General features: G+C 34.4%; 1 protein-coding gene across 35 annotated transcripts; it reads left to right on the top strand.

Annotated features, from left to right (window-relative positions):
• The first annotated feature begins 22 nt into the window (after positions 1-22).
• LOC145115162 (uncharacterized) lies at positions 23-26752 on the top strand. Of its 35 annotated transcripts, XM_079051378.1 has the most exons (13): positions 23-690; positions 826-852; positions 952-1032; positions 1150-1194; positions 1479-1567; positions 1795-1952; positions 2183-2246; positions 2337-2392; positions 2517-2619; positions 8775-8928; positions 23650-23725; positions 24473-24534; positions 25581-25895. In XM_079051378.1, exons 3-6 carry the CDS (start codon positions 996-998, stop codon positions 1876-1878), a joined length of 255 nt encoding a protein of 84 aa, XP_078907504.1. In that variant the 5' UTR covers positions 23-690; positions 826-852; positions 952-995; the 3' UTR covers positions 1879-1952; positions 2183-2246; positions 2337-2392; positions 2517-2619; positions 8775-8928; positions 23650-23725; positions 24473-24534; positions 25581-25895. The 35 variants fall into 35 exon arrangements, 11 of the variants coding, with proteins under 11 accessions (XP_078907504.1, XP_078907505.1, XP_078907503.1 ...); XM_079051379.1 differs by lacking the exon at positions 2183-2246; XM_079051377.1 differs by lacking the exons at positions 2183-2246; positions 2337-2392.
• Positions 26753-27113: the final 361 nt, after the last annotated feature.

The following is a 27113-nucleotide window of genomic DNA, read 5'->3' as shown; positions in this document are numbered from 1 at the left end:
CATTTACTACTTTGGCCACAGACGTTGCGCTTCTTTTTTGCTTTCAAAATTGGGTGATCGTTATCTTTTCCACCGCCTTAAAGATATTGTAGATCCTCGCCACCGCCTTTCACCTCGCCTTTCTTCTTATCTCACTTTGCTTCCAATTTCATCCTCTTTCTGTTATTCATCGTTTTCTCTTCATTCCTTTGATGGCTTCCGTAGATTTGTGATTCCTTTGATAGGTTCCGATTACGATGGTTTTCTTCAACCCAGCATGACTAACGCTCATCTCTACTCCAATCACAAATCCTACACCGACTCACTGTGAGTCTATTTCGACCAAATACCCTCTATCTCCCTTTCCTGTTTTTCAGTCCGCCTGATAAAGTAAAAGAACACTCATCGCTCCTCCAAGGCGTGTGCAATTGGTCGTCGACAAACACAGCTCTGCCGACCCCATCCCACACCGATGAAGCTTACTGCGGTGCTTTCTTTTTTCCAGAGAGAAATACACAAAAAAAAGGAAGAAAAGGAAAGGTTGAGAAGAACGATCCCCAAAACTTCCGAGGATTTCAGAGCACTCTGTACCGGAGAAAAGGGTGTTAGTCCTATCACCGGCGTTCAACCATCGAATAGTCGACTACGACGCCCCCTGCACTTCTATTCCTCTTCAAGCATCAACTGTGCTCTTCCTGTGTTCTCTTCAAGGTACGTGTTTCATTCTGAATCGATAGTTTCTATTGGTAGTTGTGGGTTTTTGATTCCATGCTTTCAATTGGTGGTTGTGAGTATCCCTTCATGTTATCCCGATAAGTAAATTTGTGCTGCTTTATGTTCTGACAGCCTGAGAGGCGAGCTTTCATCCATGAGGTTAAAATTTTGACTTTGATTTTATTGATGCTCTACTTGCTTATATATAGGTCTCAATTTCAGTATATTGATTGAGTACGGAATTCTTTGGTTGATTAGGAGTGCAACCCAATTGATATGGAGATTTAAAGGAGAGTTTCACTATGCATCCCAACTGTTCCATGAAATGCTTGAACCAGGGTATGTTGACTGTTGATGGATACATGTGATTATTTATATCACCGACTGATTCTTGTGGTAACTAACATGTGTTCTTTAAGATATTTCATTTGATGGGTGATTTTTGCAAATGTGAAGATAAAGAAAGGTCATTTTTTTTTCTTCTGGAAACATGGCAAAAAGGTAATTGTTTACGAGTTTAAGACATAATATTTCCGAGATGTTAATGCATCGGACCACCGGTTCAATTTTTGCAACAGGTAATAATACCGATTTTTTTTTTTGTTTTCCATCTGACTGATTTCCAAGCATATGATTTCTTATTTCGCATACTTATTATGTGCATGATTGTTGAATCCGATTTTAAAACTAAATTTGCATATTGATTGGTACTGATTTCTGATTTTGAGGAGGTTCCCCTCTTAATTCATACAGATGCAAATGAAAGAAAAATATCATTTTTACAGGTACTAGAAGCAAGCAATGGCAGCTACATCTAATTGAATATCTTAAACACGAAGTAATTACATACAACATCAGAAAATCTCTTAGTACAGTTAAATGTTTGCTCCTCAAATATTTCACTTCCCTTTTGGCAATTGTAAAAGATAATTGTATGCACATGGAGAGTTTTCAGAAAGATGTAAATAGTTCCTGTCAAAAAAATCAGTAAAAGTTGTATAAATTAGCTTTTTTTTTTAAGATATTTTTGTACTTTTTAGGATTTGTACGCTAATATGATTAATTGGAATTTTTTTATTTACTTTTAACCTTTTTTTGTAGGTTACAATTGTTAAATGTTTTAATCTCCTGCCAACTGGAAAGCCTTCATGCAGCCAACAATATCAGGAGGTGTTTAGGTTTTAACAACAACATTTTGAGAGAGATTTCCCATGGATCTAAATACCATCGTGCCCCACGGCCATGATCAGCTAGCAAAAGTAAGTATGACATAAAACATACAAAAAATTACTTTGTTTGTTTGTAGATTGGTAAGGTAACTTGACAATTTTCAATCATCAATGCAATACTTCACATGTTTTTTTTTTCTGGGCAGCCCCTCATAATACTGCATTAATAGTAACCCATGTTTATAGACCGCCAAAAAAACTAATATTTAGTTCAATCAAACTAAAACGTTGATACTGGCCAATATACCCTTACATTTCAGGAAAAAGAAAGTTGACAATAGTAATGAGTTTTTTTACGTGATACAACTCAAGAAGGAAAAAAGGGTAAATCTATAAACGGTTAGGAAAAATTGCAATTTGAAAATCAATTTCTATTTAATATGAAAAGTAAATATTTGTGTTCTTGTAACAAAGCTACAGGCAGGCAGGGAAGGTGATTCTGGAAGCAGTGATTCTAAGTTCCAACAGCTGTATACCTACATGCCCTTATTATTGAGAATTAAAATAAACTTAAATCTAAACTTTCAAACAAATAGAATTACTTTATTTTTTTTGTCCCACTTTATAATTATGATTTTCAAATGGTATTTTCAGACAATTTGTCACGAGACACCAAGCTCAGGTAGGGCCCATATGGATGCTGCAGCTTTCAACCAAGTATGGTTGAAATGGCTAACGTCTCCTACGTTTTGGTGAGGTTAGTTACTTAGTTGGTAAATGAAAAATCCAACATTTCACTTTACACATCTTAAATTAATATAATGATGATCTCTTACTTAAAAAATGAATCAATTTCGTTATATTTTAGCTTTTTTTTTTGTATTGACAATGACATCTCAGTGGTTTAAATGAATAAAATACATTTCTTCAGAAATGATTTGATAACATATTTATTATGTTTTTCTGGGAAAAAATTTCGCAACACTTTCAATCAAATGATTACTCTGGTTTTATTTAAAAAGCATAAACGAAATCGGTCTTTTTTGGCCGTGGAATTGGGGATGTCACAGTTGGTATCAGAGCATTAGTTTAAACGAACTTGGAATTTGTAGGATTTCTAGACTTAAACTTAGAATGCTAAGCGATGATTGTGAGATGAGTGTCTGCTATATTTTAGACACGAGCACAAGTTTATTTTAGGAAATATACCTAAAATGTTTTATTTGTTAAATATTTTATGTTATAGCTATAAAGATGCCTTATATGCTATTATTCGGATCTATGGTCTGTTGCCGACCGGATCTGGAAACTTTATGTGTTTAGGATTCTAAGCGTATGACTACGATATTAGAACTAGCATGTAAACGTTTCGGAGTGACAAAAAGATTTATACGTCTATCGTAAATAAAGCTTTCCTATCTTAAATTCTCGCCCAGTACACCGAACGTCTGTTTGGGTGTACAAAACGTTATGGTGAAGACTCGTAGAGAATTGAGTAGATAGAGGAAATGAAAAGCTTATGATAGTGAATGATATCTATCAGAAGATATCGTAAGAGTGGTATCTTGCCTTTAGAATATGTCTGATAAAATAACGGAACGTTTAGAGGGGTACGGTACGTCTGAAGTACACCTTCGATTGGCAGGATGATGGAATGATTGGTGTAATTCATGAAGTTGTCCCATCGTCTGGAATTTCCATCACCAACCAAGTTGAAGTAGAATTGATGATTGAAGATACGCATGGAATAAGTCCTAGTAGAGTCTAGGAAAATTTTATGATTAATTGGACACATTCGTATGTGTTAAATTGTTTTGTGATTTTAGGACTTGGGGACTGCGAGATAGTACTTGGGACGAGTATGAGTAGGTGTGAATAGTAGTAGAGATCTATACTACTGGAAGCACAGGACTCACACTTGGATCGGGGAAAGTCACAAGGTTACCAAAAACTAGTAATTGATTTTGTTTTTTGTTCGAGTATGTCGTTACCATCGTTTCGGTAATGACTAGGATGATGATTGTTATTCCGACCCTAGAGGTCATATCGAATCGAGTCCCACTACGATGAGTTTATTACGTGGTTCAGATAACCAAGTTCAAGGTAGCATTTGACTTAAGCCAAATTGAAGTAAAGGATGATCAAAGCGATCAATAGAAGTATCGGTTCGTTGTTAAAGAAGTTGGGTTAGGTTGTGTTCTGACCCAAAGGGATAAAGTGATAGCGTATGCATCGAGGCAATTGAAAGAGCATGAAAAGAACTACCTCACTCATGATCTGGAGTTGACAGCGGTAGTATTTGCCTTAAAAATATGGAGGCACTATCTTTATGGCATTAAATGCAAACTTTTCACTGATCATAAGAGTCTTCAATATCTTTTTAATCAGAACGAATTGAACATAAGGCAACGACGCTGGCTAGAGTTACTCAAGGACTACGACTGTGAGATACTTTACCACCCTGGTAAATAAAATATTGTTGCTGATGCTCTCAGTCGGAAGGTAAACCTTGAAAAGAAAAGGCCAAGAGCGTTGAGAATTGAAGTTGTCTCGATAATTGTGGAAAGTATAAAGAAAGCTCAAAAGGAAGAACGTTTGGGCAAAACTGACCGAAAGGAAGAATGTTTGGGCAAAACGTTAGTGTTTGATACAAACGGTCAAGGACTGAAGGTATTCAAAGATAGGATTTTGGTACCTAAGACAGGAGGAGTAAGAGACCTTCTGATGGAAGAAGCTCACAAGACCATGTACTCGATTCATCCCGGCAGTACAAAAATGTATAGGGATCTAAAACCCTATTACTGGTGGTCGACGATGAAGCTCGATGTTGCTAAGTATGTGGCCGAGTGTGTAACATGTGCTAGGGTTAAGGCACAACATCAGATACCGTATGGGAGTTTAGAACCTTTACCTGTACCCATGGGTAAATGGGAAGACATCACCATGGATTTCGTGACTAAACTGCCCAGAACAAAGAACGGTCATGACATGATTTAGGTGGTCGTTGATCGCTTCACTAAGAGTGTGCATTTCATAGTAGCCAACGAGAAATGGTCTATGGATAAGCTTGCGAATTCTTACGTGAAGGAAATTGTGAGGCTTCACGGTGTTCCGTTAACGATTGTATCAGATCGTGACAACCGTTTTACCTCAAGGTTTTGGAGGAGTCTATAAGAGGAATTGGGTACCAAGTTGTGTTTGAGTATAGCTTACCATCCGCAAACCGATGGTCAGAGCGAACGAACAATTCAAACGTTGGAGGATATGCTGAGAGCATGTACCCTGGAATTCCAAGGTAACTGGGATGAACACTTACCCCTAGTAGAATTTTCCTATAATAATAGTTTCCACTCGAACATCAAGATGACACGTTATCACGCTTTGTATGGAGAAAAGTGTCGAACACTGTCATGTTGGCTGGAAGCTGGGGAAAAGCAGTTTATGGGACCTGAAATAGTCCATCAGACTGCTGAAAAGTTGAAAGTGATTAGGAAAAGGATGTTAGCTGCTCAAGATCGTCAAAAGAGCTATGCTAACAAGAAAATACAACCAATATCCTTCGAAGTTGGAGATTCGGTTTTTACTTAAAGTCTCACCGTGGAAGGGACTTATAAGATTTGGTAAAAGGGGAAAATTGAGCCCAAGGTCTATTGGACCGTTTAAGGTTCTTCAGAGGATTGGGAATCAAGCTTACAAGCTAGAATTACCAGAAGAACTAGAGGGTATTCATAATACCTTTGATGTATGTTATTTGAGAAAGTTCACGGGAGATGTGCCCGACATAATTCTCATTTCTAAATTAAGGTTAGATGAAAACAAGAGGTTATTTGAAGAACCAGAGGCAATCGTTGACCGTAAGACTAAGAAGTTGCGACGCAAGATGGTCGATTTAGTGCTTGTGCGTTGGAAACATGCGAATGGGCCAAATCTCACATGGGAAACGAAGAGTGACATAATGAGTCGCTACCCGCATTTGTTTGTTGATGTGAGATTCCGGGGATTGAATCATCCTAAGGGGGAGAGAATTGTAACGCCCGTGTTTCTAGGCTAGGCATTAATGATGATGAAATAGTCTAGGTCAACCTTTGTAACTCATTTTGAAGAAATGAAGAGGAATTATGTGATTATGTGTTTTGTGCTTAATTATTAGGATTTAATTACTTAAGAATAAAAATGAGCGTCGAAAATAAATATTAGATAAAGCCGATGTCTATTAAGAAAGTTGTAGTGGTCGTAATAAGGATTCCGGATATATAAAGAATACCGAAATCCGAGTTATAACGAAGAAGTTATGACCTGTCGAAGTTTTGCGACAAAACCGGCACGGTGCCGAATGACGTAAAAAGTGAGTTTTTGATAAACTACTTTTTAGCCTTAGTGATCTAAATGAAATTTGTAGTGTTCATTAAACCGAGAGTATGCATAAAAAGAACGCCCAAATCTGACTTCGTATGAGGAAGTTATGATTTTTCTAAGTTTTAGCTTAGCGGTAGACAGCTAAAAACTCGAATTTTAGATCGAGTGATTTTTAGCCGACACAACCTAAACGAGAATCGAAGGTCTCGTCAATAGTAGTACAACGGTAAAAAGACAGACGAAAACGGACGTCGGATGAAGAAGTTATGAATTTTTAACGGATTTCCTGTCCCGGTCTGTTAAAAAATAATAATATAAAAATTAAAGTCAAAATTAGCCGACAAAGTCTAAACGAAAGTTGTAGAGCGTAATTTTACCTACGCGTGCATATAAAGAACGTCAAAAACGGAGCCCGTATGCGGAAGTTATGGATTTTAGAAGATTGGGGCATAATTTTCGAGAATTTTCGCATGAATAGTGCCGGCCACGTCACCGCTCTCGCGATCAGCCTCGTATCCGGCCGTTCGACGCGTGCCGCTTCCGGATTCGACCGAAGTCGCAGCCAACCGGAGTCCGACGCGCCTCGCCTCGTGTCGCGTCCGAACCTCGCACAGGTGGCCCTTCGCATGCGCGCCGCGTGCCTTCGCCTCCTGCTGCCACGTGCCTTCGCTGCCACCTCCTTCTCAGCCGACCCTCGTATCCTCGGCCTATAAAAGGGAGGCCTGCGAGCCTTCTCGGGTAATTTGGAGAAAATTTCATTTTCACCCCTTTTTCAATACTTTTATTATTTTGACTTCCCCCGAAGCCCTGGGATTATTTCCAACACCCAGAACACGCCCCGAAGTACCCGAAGACCCGGAAAATTTTATCTTTTCGGTTTTGAAGCCCAACCCTCGCAGAGCCCGGTTTCTCAATAAAACTCCCGGTTTTATTAGAAACGATCGTTTTAGGAAACAAAGTGCTTCCCGATTATCATTAAATCAGGTGAGTGTATAGTCACTTTCATCTTACACATAGATATGAAGTATTTTATATAAAATACGTGCTATGTGAATATATATTGCTTAATTATTTGAGATGGATGATGAATGAATGATTTATACAGGTTTTTAAACTGTATATGGATTTCTATCTACAAATATGTTGGGTAAAACATGGGTAGATGAATTAGATGATGTGTGATGAAATAAAAATTGATGAGAGGTATCGATGTTTAAGATGATCTAGTCATCTAGCAGAGTATAGACAACGACCACAGACTACTCTAGATAGTCCAATGGAACGTTAGCAGACTCGTAATCAGTAGGTATGTTTGAACTATATGTTCATAAGGTGTTCTCGAACTATATGTTCATTAGGTGTTTTTGAACTATGTGTTCATCCGATAGTTCTTCTTTTTTACAGTATTACGTGTCGGGGTACGGGAGCGTATGGGAGTACTTTATTAGTATTTTCCATATACTTTTTATTTTGAAGAGCTTTGGAGTCTTCGTTTCTTTTATGAAGTGATCGGACGAGCTTCATGAGTCAGCGTTTCCGTTCACGATGTCGGATAGGGTGAGTCTGGGGGTAAAATACCTCACGATATTCAGATCACTGCTAGGTAAAGTTCGATGCTGGATAGGGCGAGTCTGGGGGCTACATACCTCACGATATTCAGATCACTGCTAGACAAAGTTCGATGCTGGATAGGGTGAGTCTGGGGGTAAAATACCTCACGATATTCGGACCACGGCTAGGCATTGATAACTACCCCTGACTTAAGTGTCTTGTGGTTCTTTCTTTTACGAACGAAGGTTCGTGGTGAAACTTATTACATTCCTCTCATTTGATGTCTTTATCGATCCTCGTTTGCTGCTAGGGAATTTCCGAAGCAGTTTCGTCAGTTGGTTGTTCATATCGATCCTTTAGGCTAGATCTAGTAAGATCATTGTATAGGATCAGTATGTTGGGATCGACGTTTGTTAGTGCTTGTAGTATAAACCTTGGGCAGCGATGGACTTCGTGCCTATTCCTTAGGAAAATTCCTTAGGAATGAGTGATAGATGATTCTTAGGGTAACTCCTTAAGAAATAAAGAAGATAATGGGGTTGGGTATTTGGGTTGATTGTTTGATGTTTAAACATAATAAATTTATTTATTGTGGGTTGAAAACCCTATATGCTCACCAGGCTCCCAAGCCTGACCCACTCAGTTTATTTGTATCACAGATATCGATACGATGTTGTTTTACACTGAGAGATTAAAAAGAGAAGTAGATCACTAGTGTAAATGAATGTAAGTTTTGTTTATGCTTATGTTTTTGTATTGACAATGACATCCCAGTGGTTTAAATGAATAAAATGCATTTCTTCAGAAATGATTTGATAACATACTTATCATGTTTTTCTGGGAACAAATTCCGCAACACTTTCAATCAAATGATTACTCTGGTTTTATTTTAAAAAGCATAAACGAAATCGGTCTTTTATGGCCGTGAAATTGGGGATGTACCCTGGAATTCCAAGGTAATTGGGATGAAAACTTACCTCTAGTAGAATTTTCCTATATTAATAGTTTCCACTCGAGCATCAAGATGACACCTTATCACGCTTTCTATGGAGAAAAGTGTCGTACGCCGTCATGTTGGCTGGAAGCTAGGGAAAAGTAGTTTATGGGACCCGAAATAGTCCATCATTTCTGTCACACCCCGCTAAAGCGGAAACGCAAGGTATGACAGCGACAAAGGTTTCATTGCAAAAGATAAAGATACATCACCATAGCAATATTTAAAAGTTTACAACCCATAGCTTAAACAAAACAAAGTACAAGTTTTTCCAAAATGACATTGTTCAAAATATAACTTCATAAAATAACTTCCACACGATGCAGCATGCTCTATGATGATGAATCTCTATATCTACTTACTAATTATTTCCTGAAAAAGCATGTAAACGAGCGTTAACTATGAAAATAGTTGGTGAGTTCACAGGTTTATAAAATCAAGATTTGGTATAAGACTTTTCATAAATACAAGTACATTGCTTTAATGAGAACAAAGTTCATTGCTATAATGAGAAACAAAGTTGATTGCTAAAATTGATAAACGAGTTTATTGCCATAATAAATAACAAGTTTATTGTTATAACGAGAAACGAGTTTGTATGTGTATGAGCAAACAATGAGTCTCAACCAAACCTATGACTGAAGCCCTATCAAGATTTATGCTTATCGTTCCATAAATGAATATGGTATCATGCACTCCAGCAATAGGGCGAGTGAGGAGTTGTCAATTCCTAATAGCGCTATCCATAATGACCATTGGCTCAAAGAGTTAATGGTTAGAGATAAGGGAAGGGCCTTAGTACGATAAGTTCTCATGTTCCGTGTTGCATAGACATACATAGAGAGACATAGCAATAAAATAGCAATCATGTTTGATACAAATCAATTTAAATACAACATTCAAATAATAGTTTTTCGGGACATGCTTTTCCACCCCAAAACATAAAAACTGAAAATAGGGGAGTGCGTGAATACTCACAATGTTTCGAGTAGGTACAAGTGGTGCCTCGGAATAAACCAACGTCTTACTACCGGGATCCTACGACATCAAACACACACTAGTGAGTTTCCATGTCGAAATCTAATGCTAATATACTAAACTCTACATATAGAGAAATGCCAAATTTATGTTCTAATATTGGTTTTATATTAATTGGTTACGATTTTTCTGAAATGGTGAAATTCTATAAGTCATGTGATTAAGAAAATTTTGGATATTAATTTTCCAGATTTAGTAATATAATTTGAGGGTATTTCAACACATTTAAAGGTGTTTTAAATTCCTAAAAACGCAAAATATTATCAAATAGTTTCCAAAAATTGTCAAACCTTGTATTTTCATTCTAAATACAATAGAGGTTTTCCAGAAAATTTTCCTTGAATTTTTAATATGGTTAACTATTTTTCCAAGTTTTTAAGCCTTCATAACCAAATAAATTCACTAAAAATAGCATTCAAAGGATGAAAATTCTCAAACTTTTTATTTTACTGTTATTACACATTACTAAGCTAGGAAAAATATAAAAATGGATTTCCAAGCTGTTTAATTATATTTTATGATTTTTAAGCATTTATTCTAATAAAAATTGGAATAAATAGAAAACAGTTTCCAAAATTACTCAAACTTTTTATTTAATTGTTATTATACATAACTAAGCTAGGGAAAATATAAAAATGGATTTCCAAGCTGTTTAATTATATTTTATGATTTTTGAGCATTTATTCTAATAAAAATTGGAATAAATAGAAAACAGTTTCCAAAATTACTCAAACTTTTTATTTAACTATTATTATACATAACTAGGCTGGGAAAAACATAAAAGATATTTTTCAGTGGTTATTTCTATTTTTCCTTGTTTTATCCCCTTAAATAATCATTAATTGAAGAATAAATAACAAACAGTTAAAATAAATTACCAAAAATTTTTGTAACATCATTTACAGTGTAAGTAATCTGAGAAAAATACCAAAAGTGGTTTTCATATTGTATAATCCGGTTTTGGGTATTTATGTGTATTTAAGTGTATTTATGTGTATTTAACCTTAGAAAATAGGAGAAAAATAGTATACAGTTGAGGAGAATCATCAAAATTTTTATGTATCCTCCTAATGTACAACATAATGTTCTGGTAAATTTTCATGAATTTTGGATAATCAGAACTATTTTTCCTATTTTTAGGCCATTATAACTACCAAAAATTGGGAAAAATAGAAAGGCATGATGAAAAATTCTGAAATTATTTTTCTGAGTCTCCCACCACAGGTACGAGCTGCGAAAATTGTTAGATACAATTTTCACACTCTTTAAAGTGGTTTTGTGATTTATTGAACCCAAACAAAAAGAAAATCGAAAATCATACTAAACAGCAACATAAATCGATGAAATTTAATGAGAGGTCATTATTCACCATAGGGGTCATCCACGAATTTATTCCGGATTTATAGACCTCTGGAAGTATTTTATGTGATTTATGCCCTTGTTTTCTTGCAACAATTTTAATAAATCAAGGAAACGATAAAAACTCTTGGGATTTTCCAGATATTCATATTACCTTAATGGGAATCTGGAAAAATTTTGATTTGAACAGAAAAGAACTTTTAGATATCTTTCTAGACAAAATCATTTACATGCACTATTAACAATGTACTTTGATCATCAAGCTCTTTAGCTTGGTGTTCTTCACATGCATCACGTTTTGAAGACCATGCATGGACATATGTTTGTTATAGTGATGTTTTTAAAGGAAATACTTGAATGCATAAGGCGTATGAGCCTTTAAAACTTGTAAAAATCCGAACCTTAGTGTTTGACATAGGTTTTGGTCCTTGGATTTCACCATTAAACAACATGCATGTTGTTCTTGGGTGAAACCCTACCACCATCATCATCAAACACGACATTCATGAACATGTTCATGAATGTTCATAAAGAATGGTGTAGAAGGAGGAGAAGTACAAGAAAACCCTTTAAAAACAAGGAGGAAAAGTAAGGAAAATGAAGGATTTTCGTGAATACCTTGAAGAACAACCTTAGAAGATGAAGATTTGAGTGTGGAGAGGTGTTCTTGGCTGATGATTTTCGTGGGTTTGGAGAGAGAGGAGGAGAGTTTGAGAGTTGAAAGGGTGGAGTGTGAGAGAGAGTGAAGAGAGAAGTGGAAGAGTGGGGATTGTGTTTTAATGATTGAAGTTTTGGGAAGAGAGAGGGCATGGGGGAGAGGATGCACGAATTTTATGAGTGAGAGAGGCTCCCTCTCTCCTAAATTCAAACTTTATAAAACTCCCTCCTTAATTTTTATAAAACCCTAATTTTTATAAAAGTGTTTATTAAAGCAATTCTTGATTTATTTAAAAATCTTGTTTTTAACTAATAAATTATGATTAATGTATGATAATTTAACTTTCTATTTCATTGATTATAATCCATAATTTTGATTAATAAAAATTTGATATTAGGAAGTTTATAGCCAATTTTATAAAGTTTTTAAGCTTTAAGGTTTATAAATTTGGATTTTTGGCTCTTTAGGGTTTTTGGAATATTGTTTGATATTCACTATCATATTGGAATGTAATTAGAATATTTTAATTTATTTTTAGGGTTTTATACCCTTTTTCAATTGTAACAAAGTTTGAAGTTTCATTCTAATTATGGTATTGGCATTTCCTATTGTAGTCAAGCAACTTACTAGAATCGTAAGAGTCAAGTATATTAGTCCTAGATCTTAGTTGGATCCTAGTTTATGCAAGATTTTGACCTAATTTATACTACTAGGCCATGGCATGTTGTGCATGAATGGTTTTTATAAAGATGCATGAGTCCGAGAATGACCTGAATTGACAGTTGTCACAGTATCCCCTACTTAAAAAGAATTTCGTCCCGAAATTCATTCTATGTCATCGTTTGTCATTGCATGGGAAAAGTTGTGGATACTTTTCCTTCATGAAGTCCTCGCGCTCCCAGGTGTACTCCGGCCCGCGTTTTGAGTTCCATCGAACTTTCACAATCGGAATCTTACTCCGCTTAAGTTGTTTCACCTCCTTGTCAAGGATTTCTATCGGTTCCTCAACAAAGTTTAGCTTATCATTGATCTTAATTTCCTCCAGAGGTACTAATAATGCTTCGTCGACTAAACATTTCTTACGATTGGAGACGTGGAATGTGTCGTGAATGGCGCTTAAATCTTGGGGTAGTTGGAGTTTTCCCACTTCTTGATTGCCTCAATCTTAACCGGATCTACATGGATTCCTTTTTCGCCGACTACATAGCCAAGGAAATGTACTTCTCGAATCCAGAATTCACACTTAGTGAACTTGGCATACAATTTCTGCTCCTTCAATAGCTCCAACACTAGCTTCATATGTCTCTCATGATCTTCTTTGGTTTGCGAGTAAACAAGTATGTCATCGATAAATACAATTACAAACTTGTCTAGGTATGGTCTACAGACCCTATTCATCAAATCCATGAAAACAGCGGGTGCGTTCGTTAGTCCAAAAGGCATGACTAAGAACTCATAATGTCCATAACGGGTTCTAAATGCTGTTTTGTGAATGTCTCCTTCGTGAACTCTTAGTTAATGGTATCCTGATCGGAGGTCGATCTTTGAGAAGTATGAAGCGCCCTGCAACTGATCGAACAAGTCATCAATTCGAGGAAGAGGATATCGATTCTTGATTGTCAACTTGTTCAATTCTCTGTAATCAATGCACATTCGGAACGACCCATCTTTCTTTTTGACGAATAACACTGGGGCTCCCCAAGGTGAAGAGCTTGGTCGAATAAACCCTTTGTCTAGAAGTTCTTGAAGTTGTCCGGACAGTTCTTGCATCTCGGATGGCGCGAGGCGATATGGTGCTTTTGCTACCGGTGTCGCTTCGGGAATTAAGTATATCCGAAATTCGACCTGTCTGTGAGGGGGTAGACCGGGTAATTCCTCCGGAAACACTTCGGGATATTTTGAACCACCGGGATCTCCTTGAGTTGCTTAGCTTCAGGTTCTCTTTCTATCACATGGGCCATGAATGCGATACAATCCTTTTTCAGGTACTTATGAATCTTTATGCTCGATACAATGTTTAAACTTCTTCCTGGCTTCTCACCGTGTATGATAAGGGTTTCTCCATTAGGGAGAGGTATCCTAATGACTTTCTCGTAACAACCAATGTCCGCTCTATTCTTGGATAACCAATCCATTCCTACTATTACATCAAAACTACCTAGCTCGATAGGAATTAGGTCAATGCTAAAGAGTTTATCAGCTAAATTCAGAGTACAGCCATGAATTATTTCATTAGCCCTAATTTCATACCCATCAGCAAGTTCAATAGTATGAGTATTCCTCATCTTTCTTGATTTCAAGTCGAGTACCGGTCTAAATGCTAAAGAAACGAAACTCCTATCTGCTCCCGCATCGAATATTACTGATGCAAAATGATTGTTCAGGAGAAACGTACCTGTTATCACTTCAGGGTTCTGACGAGCTTCTTCTGCACCAATCACAAAGGCTACACCTCTTGGCCGCCCACCTTGATTTCCTTGGAAATTTTGCCTAGCTTGGCCTTGTCCATTGTTACCAGGCCTCTTGTTCAGTTTGGGACAAGCACTACGCAGATGATCAGTACTCCCGCACTCGTAACATGCCCTTTTTCCATCCTTATTCAGCTTACAATACTTCGGGTAATGGCCTGTCTGTTTACAGTTTTGGCACACTGGGCAAGCTCCCTTGTGATGGAAGTTACACTTATTGCACTTCGGGTGCGGTCCCGTGTACTGCTTTCGCTCCTGCACTTCCATGACTTTCTGTTCCTGAGTTTTCACTAGTTCTTGCTCCTGGGCTCTTACCATAAAGTTTCTTGAGACTTTCTGCTTCCTCCCCGACTTGTCTCCATACTTCTTCTCTCTCTGATCTGTTGGCTTCCTCTTGCTACTAGAGTTTTCCTTTGCCGATGCTCCCGTCCTTATCACATCATTGGTTAGTCGATTTGCTAGACTTACTGCACTTTGAATGGTAGTTGGGTTTGCTGAAGTAACCATTCCCCGAATCTCTGGTGCCAGACCCCAGATGTAACGGTCTATCCGTTTCTCCTCAGGAGTAACCATGTGAGGTACCAGTTTTGCTAGTTCATGAAATCGGACTGTGTACTTCTCTATTTGTGTTCCAACCATAGAATGGTTCCAGAACTCAGATTCAAGCTTCTGAATTTCATCCTTGGGACAATACTCCTCTATCAGTAGCTTCTTCAGGTCTTCCCAAGTTAGCTGATATGCCGCTGCACGACCTCGGGTTTGCACTAGAGTATTCCACCAGGTCAATGCCCTATCTTGGAGTAGACAAGTTGCATACTCAACTTTGTTGCGCTCGAGGCATTTGCTAATGTGAAGGACCGACTCCATACTGTCAATCCATTTCAGCAACCCGACCGCACCTTCCTTTCCATGGAATTCCTTAGGTTTACAGGCCATAAAGGACTTGTAGTTGCATTCTCTTTCATTGTTTCCCCGGTTTCCTCCACTACTTCCTTGGTTAGCATTAAGACCCGCAGTTACTTGAGTGACAATGTTTGGGATTGCTGCCATGAGTTGTTGTGCTACCACTTGAGCAACATCGGGTGTTTCGTTCTGTGGGCGCCCGCGATTAGGCCTTCCTGACATGGTTCTAAGACACAAGAGAAGAAATACGTATGAATACATAAAATAATGTATAATTTTTTTTTTTGTTCACTACTATTTTGAAAACCATAAGTGTTGTCAAATTAATGGTTTGCATTAATACTATGCACATAGATTTGAGAAAGGAAAGAAAAAGAAAAATCTTTTTCTTCAACTATTGACTAAATAAGTTCTAGGGTTTGACCTCATAGTAAAAGTTTTCAAACATAAAATAAACTTCTTCATTACCATTTGAAATAGTCTTAAAACCAAAACAATACATCAATCCCAAAATAAAGTTTTAATGTCTTTCCCCAAAAGATACAACATGGGTTTTCATTTCATGACACAATAAAATACTAAAATCAGAACCAAGTACGAATCGCTATCCCAACAAGAAACATCCACACCACGATCAGTAACAGCCCTCCAAACACATAACATGCGGTCATCGCACGACCTGCCACTCGTCTAGCAGCACTAGCAGTGTCAGCAGTCTCCATCGAATGCTGAAACAAGATTTTCATTCTTGTCAGAGCCGAAGGTTATAGAGAATACCGGTTTTCCTTTGAAGAACCACAACTATAGCCAAAAAAAAATTTTCAAAATGTTTTTAAAATACAGAACATACTACTAGTATAACTAATTCGAGTACGCATTATTGGACTTTAACTAAGTATAGCCTGGCCAACTATGCTTAATTAAGGAAGGTTAATGTGAGGCTGGAAACGGTTATACTAGAATTATGTTCCAAACAATTTTCAACTTAAACTTTTGAAAAACAAAATTTTTCGGTGAGCGTACGGGCATTGCATATTATAGGCATTCATCTAGATACACTTAGAAACTAAGTGCACTTTTATAACAATGTCTTTATTTAGAAATATTCTTATCCCTTATCAAGTGCTAGGTTAACCACTTAGGTTATATCACTAGCCACTCTAGGAGCAATGCACTTAGTACTGAGAATGAGTATTCCTTGGTAGCTATTGACTTTAGATGTAAGGTTAGTAGCTAGATATACACTAGTAATAATCATAAGTCGAAACCTATACCAATTATTCCTCAATACCTCTTCATCGTCTTCGTACTAGAGTTACAACTATGAAAAAATGTTTCGATATCGACACGAATGATAATTGGAGCATCGCGTAAGGAGGTAGATGAGTCGCCACTAAGTAATCATTTGGATACCATTGGTGGGCATTCCGGATTCGACTCACGAGGAGACACGGAGGTTTAACCCATACGTGAGACCTTATTACTACGCTACGATTTAGCTCTAAGTTGTTTCCACCTTAAGCTTAAAACTTAACATTGGATATCCCTTTGGCATCTATATTAAAAATGTTTTTCAAACAATTTTTCTTGTCATTTATTTTGGGGAAAAGACATCGGCACTCGCCTTATACTCGTCTTAGTATTTAGGTACGATCAACTACACTAACATACTTTCTCCTTACTTCTTAATCTTCCATCGAAAAATTATTTCGCTTCATCGGTTTTATTTATCATCGATAAAATATTTTATAACCACTTCATTCAACTTAGTAGACATTTCCTAACAATGTAAGCCATATTCTCGCTAAAAATCTTTTGACAACTTGCTTTAACTTAACACTTTTCTTCAAAACTCAATTTAACCAATATTTGTTTTAACCTTGCTATTTTAATTTCATTTCAAATCCATTTCAATGGATAGATGTGTTTTTAAGGGCATGTAAACCATTTTAATCCTTGCTTACCATTTTGACACGTTTTCGAAAAACTTAGAAACATTTTCTTTTATAAAAGTGTTTAAAATCTATGCTATAAAAATTAAACATATGATATTGAAGTTCGTAATATGTGAAAAAGTTTCATCGAATCTTCAAAACACTTTTGTTTTGACACTTTTAACAGCTTTCTCATTTAGACATTGTAATTTACGTTAATGTGTTTTCTCGAAACCCAACATGATATTTATGCAAATTTCTACTTCAAACATGTTTATAAGAATTCTCTAATGCTTGTATTTCAAAACATACCTTATTTGTGTACTTTGCTTCAATATGGTTTTATAATCTATAAAGTTTTTAAAATTTATAGCATTTGAAAACTTAGTGTTCACTTTTAAATTTCCAGTGATACTCTCAACAATGAATAATTATTCTTCTAAATATATTGAGTCTTTACCTTATCCATTTTAATCATTGTTGGACTTCAGTGTAAAAAGTCAAAATTGTCAGATTTTCAATTGCCATTTGTAGGGCTTCTTTTTTTTTCCCACAAATGGAGTTTAACTTAATAGATAACTTATGAATTTTTAGCAATCCTTAGCAAACACTTTAAAACTCCCACATGACTATGTAACCATCAACATACATCAAATATTGATGTTTGAAATATATCTCAACCTGGTTTTAAATCTACCTATATGTATTATTCTTAAAATTTTAACAATAGCAATCATTGTCGCTGGTACCTTCCTTTCTATCCCCCGCACTTGATTTCTTGCTCTCCTTCTAATTTTAGATATTGCACACCCACGATAATAACATAATACATTGACTAACTTTGTTTCTGTCTATTCTGCTTCTTGTGGTATCATGTTCGTACACATACAGACTAGAAGTCTACCCTTTCGTTTTGAGCGATTAATACGTGTATAGTCGTGACACATAATTTTGATTTAGTCAACTTTGATATATTCAATTACGCCTTTTATCATATACATCTTCTTTTTATTTTGAAATCTACTATAAACAAATGATCCTTATTTACATTTGCTCTTTCGTTCTAAATTCAAAAACTTGATATAAAATGCAATTTTCATTGTAAGTTTTCCTTATAATTAATACACAAGATGAATACTCGTATGCTTATCATTTTTCTATATTCAAAAATTATATGTGAAGGATATGTTTCCTTATGTTTTTCTTTTCTTTAAAATACATCAAAAGCTTTGAATTTTACGATTATCTATTCTCTAAATGATTGTTTTTTTTAGAAACACTAAACTAAGAGTGTACTATTTTCAAAGATTGACATTTTTACACATTTCTTAAAATAGTATTTTACTTTGCAATTTTCAGTGAGTTCCTAAACTCTCAAACTTGTTTTCATAAGTATTCCGACTCCTCGTAAACTTGAATTTGTCCTGACTTAGACAATTGGACAATTTCTCAAAAATTTAATACAAATATTTCTATACAAATTCCTTTAATGGCGACTTAAACCTTTAACCTTAATTAATCTTTATATTATTTTACTACTTCGTTGGATCGCCACACATGTATCTTCATTATCTTGGAATTATTGAACATTTTGATAACAGTGAGATTTTTGATCACTTCTAAACACTTAAAATGCTATATACACAATGTGATTTAATTTATCATAAATTTTCTTCGCCTCCATTTGCACCAATGACTCTCTAAATATATTTATTCTTCGAATAAGGTTTTATTATTGTAAGAGTAACCATAGTGGTAATTATAGCCTCGGAGATGCTCAATCATTTCGTAATTTATTTTGTCGACGACACTTAATTAGCCTTTACATTTGAGATGTACCAAAACTTCGTTGCCTACCCTTAGTACGTATTTTTAAGAACTTACCCTCAATCGCTTCTCTTTCATTCATGTCACCCCTTCTTATTTCAAAATATATCTTTTCCAGATGTAGTAGCCAACCCGGAAGTGAACAAATTGTTCCTAATCTCTTCTTTATTAGGCGGCAAATTCACACTTAGTGCTAATTTAGAATGCAACTTAAAGATCAATGCGGATTTAACGCTAAATGCAGTTGGTGCTTCGGAAAAAAAAATTATAACTCTCTTGATTCAGATAATATCTAATTAAATAATCTTTTTCAACTAGGTCGCCATGGTTGGATCATGATTTCCATGATCCTAATTTCTCGCAATCTAGACTGTAGAACTCGAATTAAGGAAACATTACTTTGATTATAGCTAAAGAACTGGGCTCTTCCCTTGGAGAATTAACCCAAAATAATCAAAGAACACTTCAAGTCACCACCTCCCGAACGATACAATTGTATTCGGCTGAGTTCTAATAGAATACGTCACGAATTTAATTTCGGGACGAAATTCTTTCAACCGGGGGAGACTGTGACAGTCGTCAAAATTCGAGTCGGTTTTAGATTTGACTAAACTTAGTTGCACATATAGGCACTACACATACTAGACTTAGTAACTAGAAGCTAAGTTATAACCTACTAGAAATTTGAAAACAATTAGAATCAATGGACAGTGTGCATAGATTTCACATTGATATGTGAATTCTATAACTACTTAACTGTAGAGACTATCCATATTCGGGTCATTCTTTGACTCGAACACCATTTCATGAATCATATTCACACATCATGCACTTGACCTAGAAGTAGAAATTAGGTCAAAGTCTCATAGAAACTTAAGTCAAAGTTGAAGAGTAGGACTAGTATACTTGATTCCTCAATTTCGTTTGAATCTCGGAATCACTACATAGAATGCCAATAAACCGCTAAAAATAAATTACAAACAATATTTCTAATTTGAATAAGAGTTATGAAACTCTAAAATAGTTTGAAGTCTCAAAATTCAAGTAATTTTGATATCCAAAGATTTACAAACTCTCAAAAACCCTAAATGCCCTAAAAACTCACATTTATAAACTTTGACCTTAAAAATTCTATAAAAATAATCATGAACCTTATAATATGATCTTATAACAATTAAAATTATGAAAATGCATTCAAGGAAAATGAAATTTAACTCATTAACATTTACCCTTAATTTATAAACCAAAAATCAAGAGTTTTATGCATAAAAACTAGGTTAAGGTGCACATTTTATAAAAAGTTGGATATTTTTATAAAAGATTTGAATTTTTATAAAAGAAACAAGAGAGAGGGAGCCTCTCCTCCCCTAAAATCGGATCCCTCTCTCCCCATATCTCTCTCTCACACTCTCATTGTCCAACACACACATCTCTCTTCTTTCTCTCTCTAGAAAACTCTCTCTACCTTCTCTCTACTTTTTCTCTCCAAACACCACTCCATTCTCTCTTCCTCCCTCTAAAGAACCAAGAAATATTCCAGAAAACAAACCCAAGAACACTCCTCAAACTCGAAATCTTCATCATCTTGTGGTATTCTTGAAGGTAAAATCGATTTCTACTTCACTTTTCCTTCAAGTTTTGCTCTTTTCTTACACTTTCTCCTTCTTCGTCTTCTTCAAACTTGTTTTCTTTTTGTTAAAATGGTTTTTAGAACATGATGGATGTGTTTTAACACCATGCATGTATGATAAACAAGGTTGCATGTTCATGATCTTAGTGCAAAAATCGATTTTAAGGATTAAAACATCAAACTCAAGTTAAGAGTTTTTGAGAAACAAAATTTTCTTCATAAATGCATGTATACATTTTGATAAGTTTTAATCTTTTGATCTCTGGAAACATGACCAAAATATGAGGTTATCATGATATATTTAAAATACTTCAAAAGGTTTACTCAAGGAAATGATGAAAATCCACTTTTCTAACCAATCATCATGCATGCAATCTGCCAGATTTCTTTACCTGACTTTAAACTGTCATATCTCACTCATTTCTTAGCCAAAATTCGTGATTCTTTTTCTGAAATATAATATTTTGAGTTAGCTTTCAAACCCATCTGACCTCACTGAAAAATTCCAAAATTTCGACTTTTACCAATTTTTACAAAACTGTTGCTCAAACAGCACTTTCCTTATGAACATTTGTTTTGTGTTGCATGTTCAAAGGACTTATTCATCACTAAAAATCATTCAAAAATTATTTTGAACTCTTAATATCATGTATTAATAGGTACAAAAAGATCTTGATTCAAAAGTCTTTGTAACATGTTGCAAAAATTGTCAAAGTAACATCACTAATCTTTACATAAATCACAAGAACCAAGTTTTCTCTATAATTTATTGAGCCTTTAGGCATGGTGTTCAACATCAAAAATAAGAACACAAATTGTCATTGTTATCAAATTGTATGAAGATACATTCTGGAAATTTTCAGCTCAATATATATTTTCTTTATTTTTATATGAAAATAATAAGAAAATAAAGTGTTAAATCATATAGAATACTTAAGCTAGTAAATAAATTATGGAAAAATTCTTGGATGATCCTTTAAGTTAATAAACATCTCCCATTAAGTTTCATCCATTTTTGTTACTGTTTAATATGGTTTTGAATTTTCTTTTTGTTTAGCTCTAATAAATCATAAAACCACATTAGGGAATATAAAAATGGTATCTAATAATTTTCGCAGCTTATACTCTCTGTGGAACACTTAGAAAAATATTTTCAAAATTTTTCATAGTGTATTCCTATTTTTCTCCGATTTTTGTATTTATAATGGACTAAAAACAGGAAAAATAGTTTTACTCATCCAAACATTATGAAATTTTACCAGAACACCTTTTAGTACATTAGGATGCTACATAAAAATTTTGATGATTTTTCTCTTCTGTATACTATTTTTCTTCTATTTTCCCAAGATTAAATACACTTAAACCCAATTTTTATTATAATACATACACAAAAATCATAAAATTGGGATAAACAGTTTAGAAATTCATTTTTATATTTTTCCTAGCTTAATAATGACTAATAACAGCGTTACAAAAATTTTGGACAATTTTGGAAACTATTTTCTATTTATTTCAATTTTTATTAGAATAAATGCTCAAAAATCATAAAATTGGGTTAAATTGTCTGGAAATCTATTTTTATATTTTTCCCAGGTTAAGTACGTGTAATGACATTACTATAAAAAGTTTGGGGCATTTTCTTAACCGATTTCTATTTTTCATGAATTTTTATATATTTAGAGAATTAAATATATGAAAAATGGTTATGCATATCCATAATCCATGAAAATTTATCTAGAAGTCTTTTAACATATTTAGAACCAAAATCTGAAGTTTGGTAATTTTTATTAATTGTTTAGTATTTTTCATGATTTTATGGTTATTCAAGAAACTAAAATGGTGAAAAATAGTTAGACAAATAAAAAATTCAAGAAAATTTATCTTGAGGTCTTTGACTTCAATTAAAACTGAAATGTAAAGTTTGGGAACTTTTAGAACTAAATTGATTTAGTTTTGAATATTTAATCATTGGAACACCTCTAAAATGTTAAATATTAACATTTCAATAATGGAAATTTTCCACTTAAATTGTTATATAACAATTGATTCTTTGAAACTTAATTTCCACAGAAAAATGTTTGTAACTTATCAATATTAAATTTTGACACATTATTGGCATAATTCTATTGTAGTAGTAAGTATACTAGTGTTAGATTTCGATTAGAGACTCACTAGCGAATACCATTATTGTAGGAATCGGTAGTGGTACACGTGGAACGTAGTTCAAGGCACCATTTGCATCATCTAAATGTATTGTGAGTATTCACGCACTCCCCTATTTTCAGTTTTTATGTTTTGGGGTGGAAAAGCATGTCCCGAAAAACTATTATTTGAATGTTGTATTTAAACTGATTTGTATCAAACATGATTGCTATTTTATTGCTATGTCTCTCTATGTATGTCTATGCAACACGGAACATGAGAACTTATCGTACTAAGGCCCTTCCCTTATCTCTAACCATTAACTCTTTGAGCCAATGGTCATTATAGATAGCGCTATTAGGAATTGACAACTCCTCACTCGCCCTATTGCTGGAGTGCATGATACCATATTCATCTATGGAACGATAAGCATAGATCTTGATAGGGCTTCAGTCATAGGTTTGGTTGAGACTCATTGTTTGCTCATACACATACAAACTCGTTTCTCGTTATAGCAATAAACTTGTTATTAATTATAGCAATGAACTTTGTTTCTCATTACAACAATGAACTTTTATTACTGAAAATTTATATACATGTTTTAGCAATGAAATTGTTTGCTCCTTGTAGCAACGAAATTGATTGCTCATTTTAGCAATGAAACTTGTTTACTCGTTTGAGTAACGAACTTTATCTTCCATGAGAATATGAATGTTGCATCTTATTTGGGCAACATACCTTATCTCTCATGATGACAAAGAACTTTGTTTTTACAAACTTATTTACTCATTTTAACAATATACTTTTATTATTGGAAACTTTTATCAAAACTTTGATTTCAATTCATGGAACCAGTATTATTTTGTTTATCTGTGAGTACTCACCAACTATTTTTATAGTTGACGCTCGTTTTACATGCTTTTTCAGGAATCATCGAGTAAGTGGCACTTAGGGACACTTCACTTTTAGGAGCATTCGCATGTGTTGTATTTCAATTTACATTGTAATTTCTTTTAAAAGTTGTTCAAACTCATTGTGAATTTGTAATGATTTTTAATACTATGGTTGGTGTGTCTTTTAACTTTTGCGATGAAACCCTTTGTACTGTCATGCCCTGTGTTTCCGCTTTAGCGGGGTGTGACAGAAAATGGTATAACTAATTCATGAAGACGACACCAACCATAGTATCTAGAAGTCTTTTAACCGCTTTAGCGGGGTGTGACAGAAATGGTATCAGAGAATTAAATATATGAAAAATGGTTATGCATATCCATAATCCATGAAAATTTATCTAGAAGTCTTTTAACATATTTAGAACCAAAATCTGAAGTTTGGTAATTTTTATTAATTGTTTAGTATTTTTCATGATTTTATGGTTATTCAAGAAACTAAAATGGTGAAAAATAGTTAGACAAATCAAAAATTCAAGAAAATTTATCTTGAGGTCTTTGACTTCAATTAAAACTGAAATGTAAAGTTTGGGAACTTTTAGAACTAAATTGATTTAGTTTTGAATATTTAATCATTGGAACACCTCTAAAATGTTAAATATTAACATTTCAATAATGGAAATTTTCCACTTAAATTGTTATATAACAATTGATTCTTTGAAACTTAATTTCCACAGAAAATTGTTTGTAACTTATCAATATTAAATTTTGACACATTATTGGCATAATTCTATTGTAGTAGTAAGTATACTAGTGTTAGATTTCGATTAGAGACTCACTAGCGAATACCATTATTGTAGGAATCGGTAGTGGTACACGTGGAACGTAGTTCAAGGCACCATTTGCATCATCTAAATGTATTGTGAGTATTCACGCACTCCCCTATTTTCAGTTTTTATGTTTTGGGGTGGAAAAGCATGTCCCGAAAAACTATTATTTGAATGTTGTATTTAAATTGATTTGTATCAAACATGATTGCTATTTTATTGCTATGTCTCTCTATGTATGTCTATGCAACACGGAACATGAGAACTTATCGTACTAAGGCCCTTCCCTTATCTCTAATCATTAACTCTTAGAGCCAATGGTCATTATGGATAGCGCTATTAGGAATTAACAACTCCTCACTCGCCCTATTGCTGGAGTGCATGATACCATATTCATCTATGGAACGATAAGCATAGATCTTGATAGGGCTTCAGTCATAGGTTTGGTTGAGACTCATTGTTTGCTCATACACATACAAACTCGTTACTTATTATAGCAATAAACTTGTTTATTAATTATAGCAATGAACTTTGTTTCTCATTACAACAACGAACTGTTATTACTGAAAACTTATATACATGTTTTAGCAATGAAATTGTTTGCTCCTTGTAGCAACGAAATTGATTGCTCATTTTAGCAATGAAACTTGTTTACTCGTTTGAGTAACGAACTTTATCTTCCATGAGAATATGAATGTTGCATCTTATTTGGGCAACATACCTTATCTCTCATGATGACAAAGAACTTTGTTTTTACAAACTTATTTACTCATCTTAACAATATACTTTTATTATTGGAAACTTTTATCAAAACTTTGATTTCAATTCATGGAACCATTTGACTTCAATTAAAACTAAAATGCAAACTTTGGGAAATTTTAGAACTAAATTGATTTAGTTTTTGAATATTAAATCATTGGAACGCCTCTTAAAATGTTAAATATTAGCATTTCAATAATGTGAATTTTCCAATTAAATTGTTATATAAAAATTGTTTCATTGAAATTTAATTTTCATAGAAAAATGTTTGTAACTTATCAATATTAAATTTTGACACAATATTGGCATAATTCTATTGTAGTAGCAAGTATACTAGTGTTAGCTTTCTATTAGAGACTCATTAGTGTGTAACATCGTGTAGGAATCGATAGTGGTACGAGTGGAGCGTAGATCAAGGCATCATTTGCATCATCTAAATGCATTGTGAGTATTCACCACTCCCCTTTTTTCGGTTTTTACGTTTTGGGGTGGAAAAGCATGTCCTAAACTATTTATGTTCGTTGTATTTATTTGACTCGTATAAACTTGGTTGCTATATTTTGCATATTGTGAGTATTCACGCACTCCCCTATTTTCGGTTTTTATGTTTTGGGGTGGAAAAGCATGTCCCGAAAAACTATTATTTGAATGTTGTATTTAAATTGATTTGTATCAAACATGATTGCTATTTTATTGCTATGTCTCTCTATGTATGTCTATGCAACACGGAACATGAGAACTTATCGTACTAAGGCCATTCCCTTATATCTAACCATTAACTCTTTGAGCCAATGGTCATTATGGATAGCGCTATTAGGAATTGACAACTCCTCACCCGCCCTATTGCTGGAGTGCATGATACCATATTCATCTATGGAACGATAAGCATAGATCTTGATAGGGCTTCAGTCATAGGTTTGGTTGAGACTCATTGTTTGCTCATACACATACAAACTCGTTTCTCGTTATAGCAATAAACTTGTTATTTATTATAGCAATAAACTCGTTTATCAATTATAGCAATCAACTGTGTTACTCATTATAGCAATAAACTTGTTTATTAATTATAGCAATGAACTTTGTTTCTCATTACAACAACGAACTTTATTACCGAAAACTTATATACATGTTTTAGCAATGAAATTGTTTGCTCCTTGTAGCAACAAAATTGATTGCTCATTTTAGCAATGAAACTTGTTTACTCGTTTGAGTAACGAACTTTATCTTCCATGAGAATATGAATGTTGCATCTTATTTGGGCAACATACTTTATCTCTCATGATGACAAAGAACTTTGTTTTTACAAACTTATTTACTCCTTTTAACAATATACTTTTATTATTGGAAACTTTTATCAAAACTTTGATTTCAATTCATGAACCAATATTATTTTGTTAAACTTGTGAGTACTCACCAACTATTTTTATAGTTGACGCTCGTTTTACATGCGTTTTCAGGAATCATCGAATAAGTGGCACGTAGGGACACTTCACTTTTAGGAGCATTCACATGTGTTGTATTTCAATTTACATTGTAATTTCTTTTAAAAGTTGTTCAAACCCATTGTAAAATTGTAATGATTTTTAATACTATGGTTGGTGTTGTCTTTCAACTTTTGCTATGAAACCCTTTATACTGCCACGCCTCGTGTTTCCGCTTTAGCGGGGTGTGACAGGAAATGGTATCAGAGCCGAAGGTTATAGAGAATACCGGTTTTCCTTTGGAGAACCACAACTATAGCCAAAAAAAAATTTAAGCGTTTTTAAAATACTGAACATACTACTGGTATAACTAATTCGAGTACGCATTATCAGACTTTAATTAAGTATAGCCTAGCCAACTATGCTTAATTAAGGAAACTTAATGTGAGGCTTGAAACGGTTATAGTAGAATTATGTTCAAAACGATTTTCAAC

This window comes from Lactuca virosa, chromosome 5, assembly GCF_052849685.1.
Source record: "Lactuca virosa cultivar CGN04683 chromosome 5, Lactuca_virosa_CGN04683_v6, whole genome shotgun sequence".
NCBI lineage: Eukaryota > Viridiplantae > Streptophyta > Magnoliopsida > Asterales > Asteraceae > Lactuca > Lactuca virosa.
The sequence above is the reverse complement of the archived record's forward strand: the minus strand, read 5'-3'. Positions and strand labels throughout refer to the sequence as shown.